Source organism: Triticum urartu, chromosome 7A (genome assembly GCF_056163025.1).
Source record: "Triticum urartu cultivar PI428250 chromosome 7A, HENAU_Tu73, whole genome shotgun sequence".
NCBI classification, from domain to species: domain Eukaryota; kingdom Viridiplantae; phylum Streptophyta; class Magnoliopsida; order Poales; family Poaceae; genus Triticum; species Triticum urartu.
The window spans coordinates 645,706,798-645,733,785 of NC_141879.1; the positions used below are offsets into that span (position 1 = coordinate 645,706,798).

Here is a 26,988-nt window from a genome sequence, read left to right on the forward strand (position 1 = left end):
TTTCACCTTATCCCACACCCTTTCACTCAAGTGTTTGAAGGTGCCGCAAAACCCTGCCTAGTAAACCGATAGGAACCATCGCACCAGTAGGCGGTGATAATGGGCCCAGTTTGCCGAGACCTCCTAATGGGAGAGCAATTAACTGAAGGTTAGCCCTTGTAGGGGACATCTAGGGGCCAGTTTCGGTTGCCCAGGAGCACGTCAATGGGTGCATCCACCGGCCGCCACATGTCATGTGTTTGGCGCTCTATTTGGATCTTGTTTTTTATTATTGTACATGTTTTTGTGTTTTAGATAGACATTTTTGGGTTTATTCCTTTTTTCGGTTTTCCCATGGTCAAGATTTTTTTTGTGCGGATGTATTTTCATCGAAAATTTGTGCTTCCACGAAAAGCATAGATTTGCTTCGCATGAAGGCACATATTTTTTTTGCGAGAAGCACAGTTATGCTTCTTGTCGAAGCATAAATTTGCTTCCGCTTGAAACACAATTGTGCTTCTCGGAATGGGAAAATATCTATGATTTCATAAGAAGCACAGATTTGCTTCCGCGAAGGAAAAAATGTGCTTCTCGGAAAAAAGTGTGCTTCCAGAAGAAGCATATATTTTCTTCCACGAGTTATGCTTCTTGTAAAGAAAAAAGTATGTGCTTCCACAAGAATTACATATTTGCTTCTGAGGAAGTACAATTTTTTTGCTCCCATAAGAAGCACACGTGCTTCCACAAGAAGCACATGTTTTCTTCTGCGAGAAGCACAGCTGTACATCTCGAAAAGTAAAAAACAGTAATAAAAATACCGTAATCGTGCTTTCAGCTTTGTTTTTTTCTTCGGTTTCTTCATCATTCATTCTTTTATTGTTTGTCTTTTTCTCGATTTCTGTTTTTGAGAAAAAAAGTTCATTCAAACCTATTTTCATGGGAGCTAGTTTCATAGATCTTACGCAAGAAATCCAATGGTGAAAACAGTTCGGTATTAATTTGGATGCACGGTTCAAAAGGTAAAATTTAATAAACAAATAGAAAGAAAGAAAAACCTCCCAGATTGTGACAAGTGAGGCACATACAGTGCCTGACTTGTCAGCGCTTTAGAAGGTGGAATTGGCTTTTGCAAGGGATAACCCTTAACTGGGGATGTCGTCCTAATTGGCGCACTTAGCGCCCGAAATATTGCTGGCGCTCACGCGCCCTAGCGGGCCGCGGCCCAGCCAGCTCATTCCCTCGCTAGCTAACGTGGATTTCGTTCGCCCGCTCGCTCATCGCCAGCGGGTAGCATACTAGAGCACACACAAAAAAATTGATTCTTTATAGATTAAAATTCATGACTTATAAAAACGTTTATGGACTCTAGATAATACCATAAAAAATATAAAAAACTTTATGAATTAAAAAAACACTCACGATCTAAAAAAACCTTCATGAATTTGAAAAACTTCATGATTTGTTTTTTAAAATTCCATGACTATGAGAAATTAAAAAAAATTGAACTTGAAAAAAGTTCACAATTTTAAAAATTCCACGAACTTGAGAATAATTTTTTGAAATCATTAATTTGAAATAACTACACAAAATATAATAATAAGTCCGTGAATTCGAGATTTTTTTAAAAAATTGTAAAAACTTCAGGAACATCAGAAAATCAACTAATTGAAATAAAAATTTCACGAATTTAAAACTTAACCGTTGTTTTTTTAAGTTCAAGTGTAGCAGAAAATTGACCAATTGAGCTGACTTTAGAAAAGTTAAAAAAATAATAAAAGTTCACGAATTTGAAAAAATGTCACAAAAATTTGAAATAAAGTTCACTAATTGCATAATATGGCCAATATTAAAAACTTGCGAATTTGGAAAACATCACAATTTCATTTGTTAATAAAATAAAAGCATATTGTTTTTGAAAAAAAGTAAAATAAAGAAAATAGAAAATTTAAAGAAAAGAAAAACAAAAAACAAAATAAATAGAAAGAAAAAAGAAAAACAATAAAATCAATGTGGAAAACCCACAAAAAACTGAGCTTGCCAAATTGGCTAAATAGGATTCGGCTTAGCTCACCAAATCATCAGGCACCAATAGAGCAAAATCACTAATTAAGGATTACTTTTTGCAAAGATCACTCCCAACTTTCAGGTTGCGATAAGTGGCGCACATTTTTCTTTTTCCGTAGATTTGTTTATTAAAAACACTTTATCTCTTAAACCGTGCGTCTAAATCTCGAACGGTTTTCACCATTAGATTCCCCGCGCCGAGATTTTCAAAACTAAATCCCATGTTGATAGATTTTGATGAACTTTTTCTCACTAAAAAAACAAACCGGGTGCACATTTTTTCTTTTCCGAAGAGGTATGACTGTGCCTCTTGCAGAAGCAAATTCGTGCTTCCACGTAAACCAAATTCATGCTGCTCGTGGAGGGAAAAAAAGAAAATAAGTTTTTTTTCCTTTTCCGAGAGGTACAACTATGCCTCTCGCGAAAGCAAATCCATGCCCCATGAGAAGTAAAAAAAACATGTTTCTTTTCTTTTCGGAGAGGCACGGCTGTGCCTCTTGTGGAAACAAATCCCTGAGAAATAAATCTGTGCCTCTCATGAAAGAAAAGAAATACGTTTTTTCTCTTTTGCGAGAGGCATGGCTATGCCTCTCGCCTAAGCAAATCAGTGCCGCCCCGAAAAGTAAATCGTGCCTCTCATGAAAGGAAAAAAAACATGTTTTTTGGGCAAATCTTTTGTAGTCCATAACCTAAGAAAAACCGGGGAAAATTCAAAAATCCGTAAAAAATCATCTAAAAGCTGAAAATGCGTATAAAATTTTTAGAAACCCCCAAAGCAATTCCCAACCTATCTAAAGTGACCTTTGCGGGAGCTCCCAAAGGAGTACTCCCTCACTAAGGGCACACCCCCTGCGAACGAATGGGCGGACCCACTTAGGACAATATTGGTAGTGCGGTATATTTTCTGGTCCGTTTCTTTATGTGTGTTTTTTCTGGCCGTTTATTGACGGTTTTTGTTTTTTTGTACTTTCCATTTGTATTTTCATGAACATTGTTTTTTCAAAATTACAGACTTTTTTTTTAAATCATGAACTTCTCCAAATTCATGGACATTCTTGAATTCGTGAAGTTTTTGAAATTTGTGAACTTTTCCAAATTCATAAAAAAATTCAAACCCGCTAACCGTGTTCAAATATGTGAACCTTTTCAACTTCATGAACCTTTTTCACACCCGCAAACCTTGTTCAAATCTGCAAACTTTTCAAACGTGATCTAAGAAAACTCCACTGCCCAAATCACTCCGCCAGACGCCTGCGACGTCGTGACTCGTGAGTGCTTTCTTTGATCCACGCGCTCCCCGGTTTGGTGATTCAAGGTAATTAAACACCGGCGATTCGTATGCTATGCATGCATACGCCGCCCTCACACACGCAATTCATGATTTGGCTGTACGTCTGCACGCGCGGCCGCTCCAGAGCGTCTCCTCGATCGCCGCATGCGAGCCGCCCGACTGTTCGTGAGATGCGCTTGATTAATGCAAACTACCCACACCATCGCAGGAGCATATACTCCGTATATAACAACGCCACGAGCTCCCTCACGTCTCCCAATCTCCATCTCACGTTGCTGCCACATTCTACTCCAGCTAGCACCATGTCCAAGTCCAACACTTCCGCGTCTTCGGTAGGTGCAAGCCGAGGCGGGTCGTCGGTGTCCGCGTCGGCCATCGTGGCCCCTGTTGTCGAGTCCGGGTCGCACATCCTCCGCATCGACGGCTACTCCCGCACCAAGGGGCTCGGCAAGGGCGAATTCATGGCGTCCGAGACGTTCGCGGCCGGAGGCAGTCGTTGGTGTCTGCGTTACTACCCCGACGGAACCGACCCAAATGATTCAGATTCCGATTCTGCTGGTTCAGATTCCGATTCCGATTGTATGACCATCTTATTGCATCTTGTTCGGGGTGATGCCGATAAAGTGGAAGCTAAATACACTATCAGTTTGCTCGACCAAGATGGGAACCTGGTGCCATCGTACAGCGATACGGGCCAGGACACCTTTGAAGCCGGCAGCGATGACGGTTCGTGGGGCTTTGATCTCATCAAGAGGAGCGAGCTGGAGGAATCGGTCTACCTGAAGGATGATGTTTTCTTTGTCAGGTGTGATGTCACCGTGTTCAAAGAGAAGATGTTCACCAAGGCTGTTCCGGTTTCCGAAGTTTTTCGTGCTGTCATTAGGCAAGACTGATGTGACGGCTTACCTGCGTGCGCTAGGCCTTCTTTTACCTTTCATAATAGTCTTATTATGTTGTTTCAGACCAGCCGACTATATTGTAATGTACTCTAATGCTGCTCTTGCCATGGAATTGGAAATTAGTGCAACTTACCAACTGCCGAGTCTATTCTGTGATTTTCATTCATTAGATGCCCGTTAACTCCTTGTATTAATCGACCCGCCTTCCCTTGCTTCGCAAACAAAGCTATTCGATTTGAATATTGAAACACGTCCATGTTCGGCCTTGCTCAGAGCTCTCGATAACACACGAAGAACCGTTGATCAATCATGTTAAGGAGATATAGGAGCACGGCTTATTGTTACATACGTCGTGTAGTCGGTATTAGTCTTTTTTAATTCAACAAGAAGAGGCGCCATATATTCCAGCTTCACCCACACCGTACACAAAGGTTTAGTACAACATCTTGAAGATTGGATCCACGTAATCTGCTGATTATAGGGCATTGGAGTCCTCTTTGAACCGAGCTTCATGAGCTAAGCCTGTTAATTATGCTAGGCATACAAGCCTGCTGAGCACAGTTATGGGCTGCAGCATTAAGATCTTTGGAGATATGGTACACTTTGGGTGAGAGTAATGTTTTAAATAGCGAGCTATGGAAAATAGCGGCGAGCCTCCAAATCAGTTATAACGGGCTATAATGGGTTATTTGTAAAGATGATTATTTAGCGGCACCCTGTTGAAAAGGCCATGGGTGACAGGGGAATAGATGTTTCAAAGAAACTAGCTAAACTGGACCTGATCCCCGAATCTCCATGTTGAGTTCTGAGATTTCTACAAGCCGCCGCTTTCGCAAGCGTCAAGTTTTCTGTGAGGAAGGAAACATGTTGTACAGAAATCAAGGATGCCAAGCTTGCGCTTTTGCCTCAGCCTGCAATGGAGAAAAAACTGATTTGCATGTCCCTGTAGTGAAGATGTCGATCTTGTGTAGTCACTATTAGTCATGCATCTTAGGCGAAGCCAAAACAATGGTACTTCCTCTGATTCCAAATTAATTGACGCAACTTTAATACAACTTTATAGTAGCGGTCTTTTTTCAATGACCAAACCGAGCAACGAACTAAGTCCGACTCAACGCCGGATGAAGCCATGAACTAGCTGGATCGACTCAGCGCCGGATGAACTTTCCATGATCCTTAAGAACGACTGTAATGGTCCTAGCATTTCTCCTTTTTTGGCTCTCAATATGTCATGCCTGATAGTCAATGAAGGAGCGTCCAACCATGGATGGATGTGATTCCGCAATACGTTACAGAGATAATAGAGCAGGGCCCACCACTATATCTATCACTGCCTTGGGTCTTTCCCGTCCTGAACCGATGTGCGAAAAAATAATACTCCCTCAAAATAAGTGTCTGAAGTTATACTAAAGTTGAGATAATTATTTTGGGATCGAGGGACTATCATGTTAATCCAAAGACCTACAAACTCAAGTTTTTATTTCCAATCCTAGCCTCTTCCAATGCATAGGTGTTTAGATGGGGGAGCTAGGTGCATTAAAAAATTTAGCAACTAAAGTCCCCAATGCATAGGTAAATAGTTTGTTGTTGCCAAGCTTCCTTCATTTAATTATTTAGCAACTAAACTTTTTCGTGCATAGGGCAAATTTCTTTCGTTTCAGTGTTTTGCATAGGTCCACGCTGGGCATTTGTTCTTCCTGGAGTGATCAAACTCCTCTATCTTGCCACATTAGATTTTTTTGTCTATATCATATGCTTAGCACCTGTATATCATGGAGCACCGAAAAGTGTCATACCCACTAACTTATTTATCTCACATGCAAGTATGCATGCCACATCATCATACAACTATGGAAGAGATAAGGCCCACCTCAACATACAATCATGCATGGAAAAAGACCCACCACCGCATGCAATCATGCATGATGTTTCTTCATTATGTTATTCTACTTATATTCAATAAATATTTTAAAATTAAACATAATCAAATATAATAAATCGTATGTATTTTAAATTTTATTCAGATGTTCTAAATTCAAATATTTATATTCCATATAATCAAATCTCATTGAAATATATTGCAACCGATTCCTGTAGCAATGCGCGAGACATCATTTAGTTTTCTAAAATACCAAGATGTGGCAAAGTATATCTATTTTATTTTATCTCTATTTTGGGTACTTTAACTAGTTTCTACACGAACACTTAAAAATTCATCTGGAGAAACTTAATCATTTTCTAACAAAAATACCACACATGGTGAGAAAGTTACTCTCATACTTCTTTTATGCCCTCCTGGCCTCATCTGCCAACACCCTCGATGGCGTTGGGGGCCATTATGTAAATCCCTATAATCAAAGAAGGCATGTATGTGATGATGGAGTGATGCAGAATGGGATGACATCGCAATAGAAGATTTTATTGGGGGGTGGGGGGAGGGTTGGGGGGACAGAAAGACCGAAGGCAGAGGCATAGTTGGCGGGCGAGTGGGCATTAGAAGCAACAAGTCGGTAAAGATTCTTCTGTGTAGAATGCATGCATGTGTGTCACTGACCTGATGTGGAGGATGGTGCACTTGAGTGGAGAGAGAGGAGGACGATGTAATGGTGGTGGTGCTGCTGAAAGAGTCGAGGGGTGTGAGAATTCAAGTAGGTACTACTAGAGAGGACGGAACCGCAACTAATATTCACTAAAGGAGGAAAGTGAAGATGACTAGTAGTTGGGGCGCGCCCATGGCGCGCTGCCTGAGGGGCATATGGTGATGCCATGTAGATGAACGCCTTTTTCACTTTCCTTTCTGAATCTGCATAGCAGCACATGTACATGCAATTCTTGATAAACTTATTATATTGGAAAATCATGCGAGGAAGAAGCTGAAATGCCATGCCATCACAGGCAAGCATCGACAGGAGCATCTTGCTGTTTGGCAAGATAAGCTACATCAATAGAAATTCCGTGGAAGTCGGCCCCGGCGGTGGCGGCAGGCCCTTGATGCTTCCGCGCGCTTGCCTCGTCCTCCATGCGCTTCATCACCCGGTGCGTGTAGCCGATGACTCGCCACATCCTTGCCAGCCTATACATACAACACATCAAGGAGCGATCGAGCACACTATAGTAACATGTACATTCGAAAGAGCTCCACAAGCTACCACAGTAGCTCACCATCGCGGACGGCAACGGCGACAACCCTCTTGAGACACGGGGCTGACGGAGGCGAGGGAGATGTTGAGCTTGGTCTGGAGGTCCCTGATGGCAGCTCTTGTCCTCTCGATGGCAAACGGCTTGGCACCGTTGGTGTCCTGGCTTCTCAACTTCCCTCCCTGCAAATGTGTTCCACTTCATATCTTTGGCATGGCTGGTTATGATGATTATACGAATTCTGAAAGAAGCGAGTGTGCTTGATTGAACGCATCCTGACTTCAGGCTCTCCAGCAAAACTTCACAGACGCCGTCTTGCTTGTCGCCGTCATCATTCTGAATATCCCCTCGGAGAAGTTCGTTGAACTGTCTATGTAAGATAACAATGATGAATGCTACAGTCTACCTTCTACTTATATTCTGTGAATCAGTTTTCTCAAATCAGATATCAAGCATTAGTCCTTAATTTTAGGCCACTTCATTTTGTTTCAGAGCTTCCATAGGAAAGAGCCAACAATTAGGAACAAAAGAAAATGCTGGTCAAAATAGGAAACCTGCTTCCGGTCCTTGTTTGCTGCAAGGACTTTTCCTCAACAAACATTTGTAACACTGGTTATAATTATTTCAGTTCCCAAATTTACAGTACCAATCGCACAGAAGTGTTGTTCCATGTCGCCGCCATCAGTTATGAGCATATGTTAGGGAGTGAAGTTATTAACATGCTGATCAACAGAGCATTTATGTTATAATACACGAATACAGCAAAATAAATAAATAGATGTGATAGCAGTATAGCATGGTTTTTCCAGAAACAGGAATGTGTCATCTCAAATTTTCAGCTTACAACAGAATACTACATGTTTCGGACATTTGAGTATTATCACGCAATTTAAATAGCGAGTATCTAGTTCATATAAGATGTTAGAAGATATTACAAACCTCATCTACTGCATTATCAAGAATTTCAGATATAGCTGCACACCAAGAGAGAAGTATAAATATTTTACATGGTGCCATAACCGCATAAGTATCTTGAACACCAAACATAATAAAGAAGAAAAGCCATGAGAGTGCAACACCGTTTAGTTTTTCTACCTTCTTATCCAACAAACATTCCAATGTGAAGCATTTGATTTCTACCGAGTGGTCAAACTATAATCTTCCCCAAACAGAAATAGCAAGGGAGAAATGGATAACATGTGCTTTTATTATCAGTGCAACCAAGTTACTCAGATAAACCAGCAAGCAATTCATCTTATCTCCACTCAGGCCAAATATCATACCAAACCAGCAAGGTATTCATATTATCTCCCATCAGGTTAAATATGGTGACAAACCAGCAAGCAATGCATCTTGTAGTTACCTGGTACCCTTTGTTCACTACCAGAAAAACTTGCGTTGCCGACGGCCCCCGTCGCCATAGATGGGCATACCCCGACGGCCCAGCTAAAGCCGTCGGCATAGAAAGGTCGTCGGCGTATGTCCATCTATGCCAACGGGGGCCGTCGGCATAGATCAGCCATCGGCGTTGCTTCAAATATGCCTACGGCAGCCGTCGGCATAAGGTAGGCCGTCGGCATATCACGTGGGCCCGTCTACTCGGGCAGCGACGACCGTTTGACGACGTCAGGCTACGCCGACGGGCTAACGGTGACCGTCGGCATAGCTATGCCGACGTCATCGATCCACAGCGCCGCCACGTCATCGATCCGCGTCGCTCGCCGGTCCCGTGGGGTGGCATATCTATGCCGACGTCCTTACCGTCGGCATAGGCCTGGCCCATGGATTTTGCCACATCATCGATCCCCGCCCTACGCCACGTCATCGATCCAAGGCTCTACCGTTCCGTGGCCGTAGCTATGCCGACGGCTTTGCCGTAGGCATAGATTTCTAATAATATTTTAATATTTTATTTATTCTCTTTTTATTTTTATTTTTTTCCAAAACTAATTTCATTAACTTAAATGTACAGAAAACATATATCGATTACCCCCCACACGGGCCTTGCTTCCGTCGTGTCACGGAGAGGTTAGACGGGACGGGGTACCTGTGGGGGGTAGCAATGCCGCTAGGTGTAGCGGTGGGCCCTCCTACGGTTGTGGAAACGTGGTGGCAGGCGTAGGCACCTGGCACGCGGCTCCGGGGTGTGCCCCCCTCCCCCCCTCACGGGTGTCGCTGCCGCCGTGCCCCGGAGGGCGAAACGGCCACGTCGGGCCGACGCGGAGGGAATCTTGGGGTGGGTTGTGCCGGGACTGTGTTGGGGGGTGTAGCTATGGCTGGGCTATGAAAACTAGGTGAAAAGGTCCACCGATCAAACTACGTCCAGCAAAAGTCAAAGGGCTAGACCCGGCGGTCGTCTGTGTCATGGGTTAGACGGGACGGGGTACCTGGGGGGGAAGCAATGCCGCCAGGTGGTGCGGTGGGCTCTCTCACGGGCGTCGCTGCCGCCGTGTGCCGGGTGGCATTGGTGGATCTTTGGTGTTATGGAAAAGACGAGTCCTGAGCGGCATTGGTGGATCTTTGGTGTGATGAGGCTGGAGCCTGGGCGGCTACGAGAATCAAAAACAAGGCTAACGGAGGGAAGGAGGGAGTACATGCTCAAGGAAACCAAAACCACTTTATCCACAAGACACTTAATGTATGACTAACCCCATTAAACATTCTTCTTCTTCTATTTACCGTCACTTTCTTATGTATGACTAACCTCTGTTTGGTGGTCCAGGAGGAGAAACTGAAGCGACCGCTCTCACACATGGAGGCGTGGGAGATCGCCCATACGCGGAAGGACTCCAAGCCTGGCGAGCCCAAGTACTACGGCAAGAAGACCGCAGAGAGGAAGAAAGCCTACCTCGATGGGTCTAAGGTTACATCCTGACACACCTGACCCCATTGCGGCAGATTTGGATGATAGGGTGGTGGTAGGCATGGGGCCCAAGGGGCATGGTCGGGAGGCGGTTCTCGACGCTGTGATCACTCCTACTATCTCCTACACACAACTCTGTCGAATCGACCCGAGCCTGAGCCAGCGCACGAGCACATCAATGATGAGTGCACAGTCATAGTCCCTCTTTCAGGAGCGACAATCTATAAGTATTTTCCCTCTTATCTTCATTTCTCACTTTATTTTCCGCATTTAGTAGGCCTACCTGGAGTACACACGCCAGGAGACCATGGCGTGGCACGAGAGCCTTTATGCATACCATGAGCAGAGGGATCGCGAGATGCAGCACGCTTTTCAGGAAATGGCGGCCGGCAGGTGTCCTCAATTGCAACTAGCACAATGTCCTCCAGCACAACCAAGGCTGCTGACCTTTGAGGAGTTTGTGGCACAGAACGCTGGCGCCTCACCGGTTAGTTCATCCCCAATCTATTCACCCGAAGCATATCATGCCTTTCAACACAGTCATGTATCCCGTTAATATGTCTTTTCAACATCCAGGGAACCGGTAGATCAACCGTTGGCGGTGGTCTTCGCAGCACTCCCGAGTCATGTAGCCCGACCACTCCGATCCAACTAAGCCGACGGTCGGGCCGTCGGCATAGCCCTGCCCCAGGAGTGCCCAGATGCTGACACGTGGCGCATCTATGCCGATAGTCTAGCCGTCGGCATAGTTTCAAACTAAGCCGACGGCCGGGCCATCGGCATAGATGCGCCACGTGGTGAGCAGCCGTTGGTCAGCACTTGACGGCGGCTGCCGTTAGGCGGTAACTTTGCCCGCGGCCAGGGCCGTCAGCATAGATGTATGGGCACCGTCGGGATAGGGCCTATGTCGATGGCCTCCCGAGCTACGCCGACGGATATGTTGCCGACGGCCCTATGCTGACGAGGGCCGTCGGCATAGGCCTGTCCCGACAGCCAATCAGGGCTATGCCGACGGCCAGGGCCGTCGGCATAGGGTGCGATTCCGGTAGTGGTTCTGACAAACTGAAGACTATCAAACAATTACATCTCCACCGCACCAAACCACATCAAAGAATGGATGGGCAAGGGCGCCAAACCTCTGAATGCTCACTTGTGGGAGGTCAGGTTGGTGTGGAAGAACTTGGGGTGCGCGTAGGCCGACACGGCAGTGCCGCAGTGCCTTGAACAATCGGAATTGTGCACCGCGCTACCCTTGTGCTCCCAGAGCACCGCCACCCGCAGCAACCGATTTAAAATGTTTTGATGTGCATGTGCGCATGTATCAATAACCAAGAATGAAGGAAGTCATGTAAGAAATGCATTGATCAGGTCAAATTCGATAACCTGGAAGCTATCACAATCTACAAGATCTCCTGATGCAATTCTCTTCTCGTATTCCACCATTGGACCATCTCGTGGAACATCTACACAGTTTGGGACAGTAATCAGGTTAATTCAAATGCCTTCAACAGAAAATAAAAAGGGCTCCAAGCACAAAAATGTAATGAAAAATGAAACCTTTAATTGGATCAACTGATAACCAAATGAAATGGCATATGGGAGAGGCTTAAATATCATTGAATGAGAAGAATTATATGCTAAATTTATAAATAACTGAGATGAATATTATAAACTGTTTGGAGCTAAGGCTCCAACTTAGCGAATAGTAGACGCGGGCTCCAAACCTATCCTATAAAAAAGACATCAAGCTAAGTAACTAAGCTAAAATTCTACCATTGATCCTCGGAAGTGCAAAACCTTTAATATAATAGTAAGATGGTTTAGTTTTGCTTGGTCAGGTTTGCCTCTAAATCAATTTAACACCATGTAATGACCTAAAAAATAGTCTAATGCTCTAGAGACTATTTCATTTGCTGGCAATGGAAGCTGGTTAAGTAGCATTCAAATTAAAGGGAGGAGGATGTGAGCATTAAGAAGGTGAGAACATATCCTCCAATTCAAAGATTCACTTATTTTCGTCAGCAGAGATATGTTTCTCAGCTTCTCCGAATTCCATGTGACATGAATGTATGATTAAATATCAAGAGACGAAACAACACATAAACCATACAGTGTCAATCAGGAGAAGATCATCCAAAAGAAAAATCAAAGAAAGAGAATAAAAGGAAAGTGAATAGCTAAAATCCAAGGACCAAACACTCAACAAATAGCCAAAATACCCCAACAAAAATCCAAAGGAGCAGCAAAAGCAAGAAGAAGAAACCAAAAGAGAAATAGGAGATGTCAATCATATAATGGGTATGAAAGAAATTAGCCAACTACTACTTGCAGTCAATAACATATTAAAATCAAAGAAATCATGTTGCTCTTGTAAAAAGTTGCTAATCTAGGATCAAGTCCATAGAATCAGCATTTTCCTTGGAAAACCGAAAGAGAAGTGTGGATCTTACCCGGCCAAGTGAAGGAGCCTTGACCTGGCCCCACTCTCTCATGACGCCGGTGAGGAACATGCCCCTAGGAAGCTCCAATTTCAACAATTAAACCATCAATTGCAAAAGTCAAATAACCCATGCTCGATTTTGAAGCTAGTCTAGACAACACATGGGTCCCCTATCTGCAGCGCATCTGAGCCCGGGCAAACAAAGCGGCGTTGGGATTTCGCGGAAACAATGGAGGCTGGGGACCGTAGAGACGAACCGTGGAACTCACAGATGGAGGGAGAGGGGCCCGCGTTAGCGCCAGCCTTTAGAAGCTACAGAAGTCGAGGGATCGACCACTGCCGCCAACGCTGGCTATGCCGCGGGTCATCACCATGCGGCGCAGATGAGGCATGGTGGAGACGAGCAACATGAGAAGGCGGCGGTTGTTCTCCCCTCCCGCTCGGTTCGATCTGGACGGCGGGACGCCGCGTCTCCGGGCTACCGCCTCGCTCGGGGAAGATGCCGCCGGAGGAAGATGCACACGAGAGAGAGATGAGAGGTTGCGTGTGGAGGCAGAGAACGTGGAGTGGGTTGGGCTGCGTACGTGCGTACCGAGGCCTTTTACTTCGATTTTTTTAAAACTATCACATTTTTAATAGCAAATTTGGAAACTATAGCATCCAATGCCAAAAAATCAAAACTAGCATCCCGTCGGCCACCTGTGGGCCGAAAAGGTAATTTTTGGCCTCCTCTTGGCCGAAAAAGACTTTTCGGCCACGCCTTGTTCGAAAAGGTGCGTACCTGGGCTGAAAAGACCTTTTTGGTCAGCAGTAGGCCGAAAAGTCCTTTTTGGTCAGCAGTAGGCCGAAAAATTCCTTGGGCCCACCTTTTCACGTTAACGGTTGGCTGAAGTTGCATGGCTCCACTCTTCGGCTTACGGTAGGCCGAAATGTTTTTTTTATTTTGGATTATAAATACTGTGCAACCATTGCCTATCTTAGGCATTACACTGGACTGCTTATCCACCTTCGTGTGAATGGGGTTTTATAGGTAGAGGGAAGAAAATGGCGGGAAAGAACGACTGCGGTATGGCGGGAAAGGGTTGACGAGAACATGTGACGGGAACTGGTTGACGGGAAACGGGTGGCGGGAATATATGGAGGGAAACAGTTGGCGGGAAAATATTGAGGGGAAAAGGTTGCGCGAAAATATATTTTTTCACTGTCTAAGATGGGCAATGGTTGCATAGTATTTATAAGCCAAAATGAAAAAGAATACATTTCGGTCTAACGTAAGCCGAAGAGTGGAGCCATGCAACTTCGCCACCCGTTAACGTGAAAAGATGGACCCAAAGAACTTTTGGGCCTACTCCTGACCAAAAAGAACTTTTCAGCCTACTACTGACCAAAAAGGTCTTTTCGGCCTACTACTGACCAAAAAGGTCTTTTCGGCCCAGGTACGCACCTCTTCGGCCAATGCATGGCCGAAAAGTCCTTTTCGGCCCACGCGTGGCCGACGGGGTGCTAGTTTTGATTTTTTTTCTCCACTGCATACTATCGTTTCCGAATTTGCTATAAAATACGTCATAGTTTTGAAAAAAAAAATCTTTTACTTCGCTCATAAGATTTCTTTCTTTTTTTCTCAAATTGTACGGCGTACGTTGGTTGGACGACGCACAGTAAAGCCTTGCCATGTGGACAGCGCGAGAAGGCACCCTTGATGCGCAGCTGAATGGTTTTAATGGCAGAACAAGAGTGGAATGGCTCAACAACACTTGGATCCGAATGGAAAGAGGGGTGAGGGGAAGAGGGTGCCAGACAACGAGAACTATGGTGGATACTTGTGGGCGTAATGAAGGGTGTGAAGGTGATAATAAAACATTATATGTTACTCGTAGAAAGGATGCTGGAGTACCCGCCTCTTGGGACTCGTCGAGGTCCGAGAGGGCCTCCAAGCGGTTCGTCCTGCAGTGGTGTGTCGCGGTGTCCTCTCGGGGGCTCTGCGCGCCATCCGATCTGCCCAAACGACGCACGTGCGGGCGACCCTCATGGGCGGTCCATGACGGGTGGACTGCGGATGCTCCTTGTTCCACCATCATGGGGCGGTGCCGGTCTGCATCATCAAGTAGGGCTGGAAAGTCTGAGCTATTGAGGTGCAATTGACAGATAAGAGACCTTCAATATGATAATAGAGAGACGGGAGAGTTATTCCAGAGCTGCGTGTGAATGAGAGAAACTTGGATTTTCCCTCACGTGATATGTAATATCAGAGTGCTCTCCTGGATCTTCACTGCTGGGAGGAGGTGTATTGGCAACAGCGTGGGCGTCTCTCGTCGCTCCCGAAGGGTGATTATATCACATCTTATTTCTTTGCCATTGCTAATGGGAGGCGCAAGAGGCGTTCCATTTTTGTGCTCATCATTAATGGAGAGGTTGTGGCCGACCCAGTGATTATTTAGGGGCGTATCTTCTCTTTCTTTTTTAATCTGTTGGCTGCCAAGCCTCCTTCTGGCTTTCGGATCGATCGTAATCTGTGGCCCCTGGCGGAGTGGGTTTCTGATTTAGATAATGATGCGCTTTTGGTTCCGCTGTCTTGTGAGGAAACTGACTTAGTGGTCTCGACCTCGAAAGCTAACACTGCCCCCGGCCCCGATGGGTTCTCGATTACCTTTTGTTCAAAAGTTCTAGCACGTTTTGAAGCATTTGGTCTATGCCATCATCATTGGATTTTGTTTGGTCACGGTGGACATTTCCAGGCTTAATTATGCAATCATTTCTCTCCTTCCTAAGGTTAAAGGTGCGGATTCCATTAGTCTTTTCAAACCAATCACGCTCATTTAATGATATTGCTAAGTTTCCTTCCAAAGGTTCTGCGATGCGTCTCTCTCCTGTGACCCATAAGGTTATTGGCCAACAGTACTCTGCTTTTATCAAGGGCACTTCATTTTGGATGGTTTCCTCAACTTTCATGAGATTGTCCATGATCTCAAAGAAGTTAGAAATTGTAATGATGTGATCCTTAAGTTGGACTTTGAAAAGGCGCATGATTCGGTTAGTTGGTCTTTCCTTCATGATGTTCTTCTGGCCAAGGGTTTTGATGGTGCCTATGTTCATCGTATCATGCAGCTTGTTAATGGCGGGCATGGGGCTGTTTCTGTCAATGGGTCGGCTAGCCCTTTTTTCATAATGGTAGGGGCCTTAGGCAGGGTGACCCTATCTCTCCTCTGCTCTTTAATTTTGTCGTGGATGCCTTCTCTTGTATCCTTAACCATGTGGTGGCTGGACACATTTCCCTGGTTGCTTCGCACCTTATTCCTCGAGCGTTTCACATCTTCAGTATGCGGATGATACTATCTTGGTAGAAAATTCTGATAGTTGCATTGTGAATCTTAAATTTCTCCTGCTTTGCTTCGAGAAGCTATCCAGGCTTTACATCAATTTCTCCTAGAGTGAGGTATTGGTGATTGGCGTGCCTCCGGATGAGGTGCGACGTGTGGCTGCCCTTCTCAACTATAGTCTAGGTTCTTATCCTTGCAAATACCTTGGTATGCCTACATCGCCTCATAAACTCCTGACCAAGGATTTCTCCTTCTTGGTAACTAAAGTGGGCAATCGAGTTATGCCATGGAGGGGCAGGTACAGTTCTTCTACTGGTAAGGTTTGTCTTATTAATGCTTGTCTTTCTTCCCTGCCTATGTATCTCATGCGGGTTTTGATAAGCACGGGAGTGTCTTTTACTGGATTACCGCAGACAAGCCGAAAAAATAGACTTGTCAAATGGAATTTGATGTGTAGGCCGAAGGTTCTTGGGGGTCTAGGGATCCTCAACACCTCCATCATGAATAAATGTCTCATTCTTAAGTGGTCGTGGCGCATTCTGTCCTCCCACGCTGATGTGCTATGGTTTTGTATTCTCAAAGAAAAATACTTTCTTGTTTCTAGCCTCCTCATGGCCTCGACCCAGGTTAGTTCTGTTGTTTCCCAGTTCTGGAGGCAGCTGCTCAACGTGCATGACAATTTTAGGTCCTTGGCTAAGTTCTTTGTTGGTGATGGCTCTTCTGTTAGGTTTTGGTTGGACTGTTGGACTGGGGAATGGCCCCCTGCAGCTGCCTTCCTGACTCCTTTTTCCTTTGTTGCATCCCCCTCAATCTCCATCCCGGAGCTTGCGGCCAGACAGTGGGATCTTGGTTTTTGCCGTGCCCTGTCTCATGTGGAGTTGGATGATTTGGCACCATCTTGTTGCTATCCTCCTTGTGCACTCGGAGTCCCGGGATGAGGTCTCCTGGCCCCATTCGGCTTCTGGTCGCTTTACTATCAAGTCTTATTACCGCGCCTTGTTGGTTGGCTCGACCGTCACTAGTTTTAAGGATGTCTGGAGCACAAGGGTGCCACCCAAGATTAAAATTTTCATGTGTCAGGCCATGCGAGGGCGCCTGTCTGCCGCAGACCTAATCAAGAAAAGGCATGGGCCCTGCTTTGGTTGTTGTTCGCTCTGCGACTGTGTTGAAGACACTGATCATATTCTTTTTCGGTGCCCCCTTGCTAGGTTGTTCTGGGCTTGCACTAGAGATTCGTTGGACGTGTCCAGGCCCCCAATAGCTTTGGTGAGCTTCGAGCCCTCACTCCCTTCCTTGCTGGTTAGACAAAGAGGATGTTCTGGTTTGGTTTTTTGCCATGTGTTGGGTCCTTTGGACCACCAGAAATAAGTTTACTATCGAACACGTGTTCCGCAATAGGGCGGTTGGCTGCATCTTCAAATGTTCTACCTTTTTGCAGAAGTGGAAATCTCCGAGTAAGGAGGGTGACATGGCAGCGGTGGAGCTTCTCATTTCCCGCGTACGTGCTATGGCTTCCAATCTTCTGGAAATAGATCGTGCCAGCCTGCTGTAGTTGGTGCTCTATGTCGTCATCCTCCGTTTTCTTCAGTGGTCGTAGTTTGCTACTTTGCTTGGTTGGCCTGCGTGCCTATTTTGTCGATTGTGGTCTGTCCTAGACTTCTGCTACTCTGTTATGTGTTCGTCTGGTGTTCGTACTTCTCTGTTACTCTCTGCCTTGTAGGCTTTATTAATTTAAAGTTGAGCCTGGGCCTTTCCTCTAAAATATCAGAGCTAAAAACGGACAAGAAAAATGAGATGAAGTGATGTCTCTTCGTAGAAAGACATATCTAACATTCTTAAGAAGTTGCTCCTCACTTCTACCTATTCTCTCAACATGCACACTATCCACATCATCTCTATGCCACATCATCAATCAGTTTGCAAAATCAGCCAATCACTCTTTTCCACCCAACGGTCATGGCCTAGAAAAGAATTTAACTAATTTTTATTGGCATGTAGACATGCATGTCGTTGCTCAGTTTCCCTACATAAATTAACACCGAAGGCCAATGGTGTCAATTCGCAAACAAAAAAGAAAATCCCAACCTCTTCTCCTTCCCGCCCGTCCCGTCCCCTTCCCCTACAGGCTCCTAATTCCTTCATTCAGGTACCACAGCCGAACAGGCACTGCTCCATCTCTCCCCTTCGATCTATAAATGTTTGCCTGAAAAGCAAAAGCCCCATCATAGCGCTACTCCTCTTCGGATTGCCCCTCCTCCTCCCTAAAATCAAAGTGTATGGTCTCTTTTTGTTTCTCTAATGTTTATGCGGATGGTGACGCCTTCCTTTATATCTTGGTTTGGCTACATGTCATTTACAATCCATGGTGTGGATTAACTCCTTGATTGCCGGGGAATGGAGATCATGCCAGCTATTCATACTTTTGGGTGGGGCGGATCAAGCAAGGAAGGGTAAGGACTGATGTAATGAAGGATCGAGAGGAGGTAGGTGCGTAGCTATTGGGGGGTGTCGAGGATGAGCTTGATTGCCTTCTCCGCAGGCTGGATCTGATGCCCACCATCAATCTCACCCCAGCGGTGGATGGAAACTGCCCTCCTCACAGCTACTATGTCTTCTCCTTCCTGCTCCTCTCTCTGGAACTTCTTCCCTTAGTTCTTTGTTTGTTGTCATGGGCCCCTAGCTAGACAGAGTTTAGAATCTTTGTACAAGTGATTAGAGGGCAGATCCACGTTGGCATGTGCAACTGTCTGGCGCAACACTGTCCGTTCGTCAAATTTGGATGACAATGACATATCGAGAATGAGCAACATGTATGCACACCCACACACATGAAAGAATGGATGTATTTGTTCAATGTCATACAAGAGAGAAAATGAGCCGAACATTATTTCTTTTTTGTATGGAGAGGAAGAAGTAGAGGGTCATGGCCCTTGAGTCTGGGCTAGCCTATACAAGATTGTATATTGGGCCTTTGTTTCTGATTCATGTGATTTTATATCTACAGATTCTGTCAAATCAGTTCACACATCTATTTTTAGTTACATTATGAGGGTAAAAAGTAATGGATGTTATATCTTTTGACAGCAGCAAAACAGAAAAAAAAACATTTTCTCCTCATATTCATCAACCTACTTTTTGTCCACATTTCTTTCTCTTATTATAGAGGCATGATGTTATGGACCTATCTGAATGTTTCATATGCAGCTCACATATACAAGTTCAAGTGTTCTCTTTTATTTCTTTTAGAATTTCCTTATGAGACGACCTCACATGGTACAACGCTAACCATGCATGTAGCGTTTTACAAACTACACTATGACTTCCACCTAAAAGTAGTAATTATGTTGCCTAAATTTAGAATGGTTATCAGTAATGTGGCCGCATTTGTTTGTAATCAAGAAAAAACTCTCATTAGTACTATTTGGTTAGTTTCTACTTGCAACTGTGGCATACCAAATCCGTAATATGTTGTTCCTATCTATAGGGTAATCACTTTGATCCATCTTTTTGTATTTGTTATGCTGTTAGCGACTCTGAATTATCCCATGGTATGTCCGCATTGCTACAAAATTCCCGCAGCAACGCACGGGGTACCATCTAGTAATTATATGATGATGTGACATATTTACAAGTTGAGATAAATAAGTTAGTTGGTATTACTTTCTTAGGTAGATAGGATTCTTATATTCTTTCCTTACGGCAGAAGAACACATATTCACCTACACTCTCTACAAAAAATACATGGCCCCTTCTATTGACGCTATACCTAGATCTCAACCGTGATTCGTGACTGGAATCCTTTGATCCCCTCCAAGAATTTGAAAAATATAGCACACATCATCCACTCGATTATTGACTAGTAGTAGCACACATCACACAAGTTCAAGTTAATTCAGACAGAATTTAACAATCGCCCGCCGCTCATAGTCACAGAACGACATGAAATTTCTTGCCATGAAGTAACCATCATCACCGTTGTCCTGCTCATTGCCGCCCATGGTGATGCAATGTAATTATAAGATAATGATACAGATGATAATTATTAAATACATGTACTTAACCATAAGCAATTATTGAATAAATACAATACGGTGAAATTGGGGGAGGGGGGCCAATGCCCCCTACACACTTGCTAACATTATAGTTCGCAAATCATATTTTTGTAATTTATCTAGATAAGTAAATATATTTGGTCCTTATTTAAGATAGGCTCCATGCAAAGTTGTTTGATACTAATGTCTTTTTATGTTTTTTACTTGCAAAAAAGTATAATACTAATTTCCTTTATTTTTATTTTTGTTGTTTCTTCCTTTAGGGTTAAACCACTCCCAAATTTTTATTGTTGGATCCATATTTTAGGGTATATAACTTATTTTTTGAGAGTTAAATCAAATGTCAAAGTTTGACCCAATTATCTACTACCCCTATAAAAGCACGAGAGGACGGAGAACCAAATCATCCTACCCATCGAAACCTCCAATCTGATGGTCTACATCACTCCAGCATACTAAACGTGTTTTATACTTTAATTACCCACCATGACATTACGGTAATTACTTACCCACCATTGTCATTGGGTTAACACCCCGTCCAAAAAAAACATCACCATCACGTCGCTGCCCCGACGGCGTGTGCAGTTTTCGCCCCACCTCTTCGCCAGATCCTCCCCGCCAGCCACCGCCCTCGACCTAGGCCTCCGTCTGCACGCCGCCGCCGGACCGCCCCGTCCACGCGCCACCGCCCGGACCGCCCCGTCCACGCGCCTCCGTCTACACGCCGCCGCCGAACCGCCCCGTCCACGCGCCACCGCCCGGACCGCCCCGTTCACACGCCGCCGCCCGGGCCGCCCCGTTCATGCGCCCACCGCCCGGGCCGACCCATCCACGACGCCGTTGACACCGTTCTCTCCTCGCACGGCCGCCTACAAAGGTCCATCTTCAATTCCTTCACCGGGTCTGCATGGCTACTCCAGGATGCGTTGTTTGTCCTTCTCTTCATGTCTTCTTTTAATGTGGATGCCCATGTCGTCGGGATCGATAAGTCTGGCCGTGAGTCGGCCAGCCTGCCGTACGTACGAATGATGTCCATACTTCCCCCATACCTGGTTCACGATCAACGAGATGTTTTCTGCTCTGTTTTTCAGAATCCCTGTTGTTATGCAGCTGGCCATTGCTAAAATTCGTTCTATCCATGTGCTGAAAGGAGCTGAGCTTAATTTACATATGTATCTGAAGGAGCACTAGCTAGAACTATGTATCTGACATGCATACACACAATGGTTGATTTCGTACCTGCTTACATTCTGCACCTTTTCACTAACAATAAATTAGCTATGATATTCTATTCATTTTTGTTATCAGGAACTACAGCTACGACATAGTATACAACAACTTGACAGGGCCGCCGCGTCCACACGCCGCCAGGACACAGCCCACGCCGGACCTCCATGCTGTAGGTGCTTTACCCTCACATTCTTCCTACTTGCTGTCGCAATTTTTGGTTTAATTGTACCATGTTCAATACCTTCTAATGTTTGTTGGTGTTTCTGCTGCTCTCAGTTCTAGGCATTGTTTGAGCCTGGTCAGATTAATCACATACGTACATGAGCTAAGTTAAATATGGAGAATCGATCTGTTCTTCACCAGATGCAAATTCGTCGATGCTTGAGTTGGATCATGAATTTGCTTCAGTTGCATATTTTTGTAGTAGTATACTCCTTTCTGACAATCAAGTACTCCCTCCGTCTGAAAATACTTGTCATCAAAATGGATAAAAAGGGATGTATCTATACGTCTTGATACATCCCTTTTTATCCATTTTGATGACAAGTATTTACGGACGGAGGGAGTATATACTAATCGTATTGCCAGTATCATAGGTATATACTCCATATGGTACTATATACTCTGAGATTTGTTGTATACACCCTCATTTGTAAAATAATGTATGTATATACTTCTTCATAATTAGCATAGTGGGTTAAATAATTTTTGGTCTTCTAACTCTCTAGGATAATTAACATCTCTTGGTAAGGCCTTTTCATTTTAAAATAACCTATTCATTTGATCAATACAACAGCTCTCTTTTTAAATAGTGGTAGTTTCTCTGAAGTTCTACTTATTTAATTCATTATTTTGGTGTCCAGATCCAATAGCCTTGCTGTTAATTAAAGCTTTGTTTATATCTTCTTCTAATAAATCAATTTACAGTGCAAATATATGTATTGCTCGACTTTCAGTCCTGCACTTTATCTATGTTGCTTGCTCCGAACTCTGTAGTCGCACATTACACATGCTGTTCCAGCGTCTGGTTATTGCATTTGCTTCTTCACCTCTTTCTGTACTTTGTTGATTCTTCTTAATATTTGTGTTTTTCCTATAAGATGACGTAGAGTAATTCAGACAAAGTTCCACAAATGACTACGCATCGTTCGCCATTTACAGACATAACGAACTCGTCTACCATTGAGAATGAAAGTGTCACTACTAATAGTCAACAAGAAAAAAAGAATACATGGTATGCCCAACTGTCTTATGAGAAGAGAGCAGCATTCCTCGAAAAACGTCGTATGTCCCAACAAGAAAAGAAGGCTCAGACTCTGAATATTGTTAGTGGTCAACTAGCACCTGAGGCACATGCTTCGTTAGGATCCAAGGAATGTACCCCTTTGAGCAACATAACCAACACACACACAAATGGTATGTTCATACTCTGCATATCATAATTATTGAATGACCATTTACTCATTTTGCTTATATGTCTGACTCCTGCGTTATGTCAGATGCAAGATGTACAGGGGACTCCATGACTACTGTTCGACATTCCGAAGATGCTAATGTTGGGCGAAAAAGGAGTGCCCATAATTGGTATGCTCGACTAACAGACGAACAAAGAGCAGAACACTTACATAAGCTGCGGTTGGCTCGCCTACAAAAAAAAGCTGTAGCTGACAGTGTTACTGTCGAATTACCTCACAGCTCGTACTCGCGATCTTCACCTGGTAATACCACCTTCAAATACCATTGTATTAATGACACATCTTCATCAGGGTTTATGAGTTTGTCTACTCTTCTTCAAAACAGGTTCAACCATTACGGTACAGATCTCCGAGGGTACTAGTCTTCCCGTGGCACGGCACAAAGCGACAACTGCAACCGGCGTTGCGAGTGTCAAACAGCGCCAACCATCTGCCGGGGAAGCGTCACCTGGTCAGAGCGCCAACATTTGTTTTCAGTTCATACTTGCAATGTCACATAAATTGTGGACTGAAGCTGGAATGCTTATCATCCCACAAGTTTCTACATCAACTGTAGGTATCACACATTATGCTGGGACACACACTGGTTGGAGAGCCAAAGACAAAGGAGGACGATTCTAATGATTGGTTGCACAGGAATCCAACTTACGTACGGGGAGCGAGGTTGGCTGAACACAATAGTAACGTCTTACGGATTGGATCAAGGTCGGCTGAACACAATAGTAACGTCTTACAGGCAGGAGGAGAGCACGGACAACATGACTTTGTGCCCACGAGTTTTATCTTCAGTCCGTCCATTGAACCACAAGGTATGCTGAAACTTACCAGCAATTATTCATTCTGTTATATTACAGCACAATGTCCTTTCGACATGACATGGAGACTTCTACATTACGTTATATAGATTCAGCTGCCCGCTACGAGAAGGAGCGCATTCGTAAGAGAACGAAATACTCGGAAATGAGCACGGACCAGAGAGATGCTTTATTATATCGGGTTCGCGAGTACAAGAAAAGAAAGTGGATGACTTGTGCCTCATCCGACAAGTACGACCATGCTGGTAAGACATCTGGATCCGTATGCCAGTCACCATGCACACCTACCATACAAAACAACCATCTATGTATTTAACCGTCTGATTGAATTGCATAGTATGATTTGATGGGGATCTTAAACGCATAAGCCGCTTGATATTCACACTGAGAATGCTATTATACATTTGACAACTTTGTCTACTCTCTTGGGTTGGTTTTCCTATGTCTTCTAGGAGTCAGCAACATTGACAAGGACTCTGATGTAGCCGGAATTTTCGAGCCAATGAGACCGGATGCTCAAATTGAAGGTGTGTTGTCTTCCCTCCCATAATGGTACCCACATTTATTATATTTAGCTGATTCAATCATTGTGTTCCCATAGAAAACATGGGCACCTCCCAGGAGGGAGAGACTGTGTATGATGATGAGGAGGAGGAGAGTAGCCGCTTCAGCGCACAAGGTTACTTATACCATGAGATTATAATTTATTACTGTTGTGAGTCACTATTCTTTGCGACCCCGGATTTAATTCTTGCTCGTGACTTTCCAGGTAATGACTTCGAATCATACAGAGTGACAACTGATGGTTCGTATATGCTTTTGAGACTCATGATCCTTATGACTATGTCTACCACAATATACTCACCAAGCATCATGTTTTGAAGCGAGTAAAAGATTGTATCCATTCTGGAGCAATTAGGTTCCAGTACGAAGGTCCAGCCTTCTGTTGCAGAAAAGGTAAGGTCAAGGTATTTACCCAGAGGTTCCTCAAGAGCTGCAACGATTATTTTCAAGTCAGGTAGATGAGGATGCAAAGTACTTTAGGCAGCACATTCGATATTTCAACTCCCACTTCTCCTTCACAAGCCTTGGAGTTACCCTGGACAAATGGGTCAACACCGCAGCAAGAACCGGTGTATACACCTTCCGTGCTCATGGTCAGTTGTACCATCGTCTAGACCATCTTGTACCAGGTGATCACGGACCCAGGCATTTGCAGCTGTACATTTATGATACAGATGAAGCCTTAGAACATAGGGTGAAGCGCTCTCCAGATCTAGATATCAACCTCATACGGAAGATTCTGCGTATACTGGAGAACAACCCATATGTCGAGGCTTTTAAGAGCCTTGGTTCAGTTCCAGACCTAGCGGAATATAAAATTACACTAAACACAAATATAAAATTGGACCAACGGAGGTACAATGCCCCTACAGCTTCACAGGTGGCTGCAATGTGGGTTGGAGGTACTAACCCTCAACACACTTTTGAGAGAAGTGTTATTGTGCATGCAAAAGGGGACCATCCTTTGTACATCAGAGCCTACTATGGATACTATGATCCTTTAGCGTACCCGTTATTTAACCCAGCTATGGAGACAGAATGGAACCGTTGCCTGCCATATGAGGGACCAACACCGGCTCAGGCAGGCAATGACGACGACAACCAAAACGATGAACGAGAAGCAGGTAATGGTATCGTAACAATTGGTGACCCATCCATGAATTCCTCTAATCTTTAGTAGTAGCATTATTCATAATTCTTTGCCGCAACCATCTTGTAGATGACAACGAAGAACAAGATGATGATGAAGCCACTGAGTCTAAAAAATATGTTAGTGCGAGGGAGTATTACTGTTTCAAGTTGCAGATCAGGGAAGGAATTTTTAACATCCTATTGTTTGGGGGGCGTCTTCTCCAACAGTGGCTTGTTGACATGTACATCAAAATGAAGACTACGAGGCTTGATTTCTACTCGAAGCCTCAGAATCAAAAACTCATACGTGCTGAGCTGTACTAGGTAACAAAAATCTCCCCAGTCTCATCGACATACTATGACAACTTGAAACACACCGGTATGTTAGTGAATAACTATAATTAAACGTGAACCAAATATGAGCCTAATGTATAGTCTTGTTGGTTATCGGCATGCTTGTATTCTAGAAGCAAGAACCAATTATGAGCCTTATTCATTTGTTTCATAGGTTGTTGTTGACACCATTGCTTCTGGAGAGGCGCGTGCTGCTCAGATTGGAAAAAGAATCGTGCTCCCTCGAACTTTCCAGGAGGTGATCGAGACATGTAGCGAAGATTCCTTGATGCGATAGCCGTTGCTCAGAGATACGGGAAGCCTAATTACTTAATCACTATGACTTGCAACCCTTACTGGGAGGAGATAACTTCCAGACTTGCACCCGGACAAACACCACAAGACCGTCCTGACCTGGTGGCCAGAGTATGCAGGGCCAAGATGCGGAGTCTGAAAGATCTTATGATAAAAAAGAAGTACTTTGGTCCGGTTGCGGCGTATGCTCATGTTACCGAGTTCCAAAAAAGGGGTCTGCCGCATGAGCACTTCCTGCTGATCATGGCCTCAGATAGTAAGCTGACAAATCCAGATGCCTATGATAGGGTAATCTCGGCAGAGATCCCTAGCCGTGACAAGTACCCTGTGTTGCATGGACTGGTTATCAAGCATATACTCCACGGCCCATGTGGTACTCTCTAGAAGAATTATCCTTGCATGATAGATGGAAATTGTCGTTTTTGTTACCCTCGACAGTTTTCCCCTGCAACACAACAAGGAAAGGACTCATACCCTATATATAGGAGACGAGATGATGGCCGCCGAGTTAAAGTTAGGAATGCAGTGTTGGACAACAGATGGGTTGTCCCGTAGAACCCCGGACTGCTTATGAGATATAATTGTCAGATTAATGTTGAAGCTTGCTCGAGCATAAAATCAGTCAAATATTTGTACAAGTACATATACAAGGGGCATGATCGTGCTTCCTTCTCAGTTGACCCGGCGGCAAATGATGGTGTTGTGATAAATGAGATTCGGCAATACAGGGATGCAAGGTTTGTAACACCCCCAGAGTCTATGTACAGGGTATGTGCTTTCCGTATGTTTGGTGTCTCTCCTGCTGTGTTGCAACTACAGCTGCATTTGCCCAACATGCATACTGTTGCATTCAACGGTACTGATAACCTAGAGGATGTTATGAACCGACCGTCCTCTTCCCAAACCATGCTCACAGAATACTTTAGGATGAATGAGGTGGACCCTTATGCACGAAACTTCTTGTATAAAGAGTTCCCATAGTTCTTTCGATGGATTAAGGGTAAGAAAAAGTGGCAGAAAAGAAGCCAAAGGGGGCGCGGGCAAGTTGGAAGGATTGCTTATGCACATGCTGCTGATGGTGA

General features: G+C 44.4%; 1 protein-coding gene and 1 long non-coding RNA gene across 2 annotated transcripts; one reads left to right on the forward strand and one right to left on the reverse strand.

Annotated features, from left to right (window-relative positions):
• The first annotated feature begins 3,636 nt into the window (after positions 1-3,636).
• Positions 3,637-4,227, forward strand: LOC147961017 (BTB/POZ and MATH domain-containing protein 2-like). The gene has a single exon (XM_087533635.1). The coding sequence runs from the start codon at positions 3,637-3,639 to the stop codon at positions 4,225-4,227; it is 591 nt and encodes a 196-aa protein (XP_087389761.1).
• Positions 4,228-6,906: 2,679 nt separating this feature from the next.
• Positions 6,907-13,232, reverse strand: LOC125525872 (uncharacterized). The gene is made up of 3 exons (XR_007291458.2): positions 12,685-13,232; positions 7,396-11,697; positions 6,907-7,306 (listed from the first exon to the last, which is right to left on the reverse strand). It is a non-coding gene; the product is annotated as an uncharacterized LOC125525872 (long non-coding RNA).
• Positions 13,233-26,988: the final 13,756 nt, after the last annotated feature.

Coding starts and splice junctions, on each gene's coding strand:
- LOC147961017 (XM_087533635.1), top strand. CDS start 3,637: ATGTCCAAGTCCAACACTTCCGCGTCTTCGGTAGGTGCAAGCCGAGGC.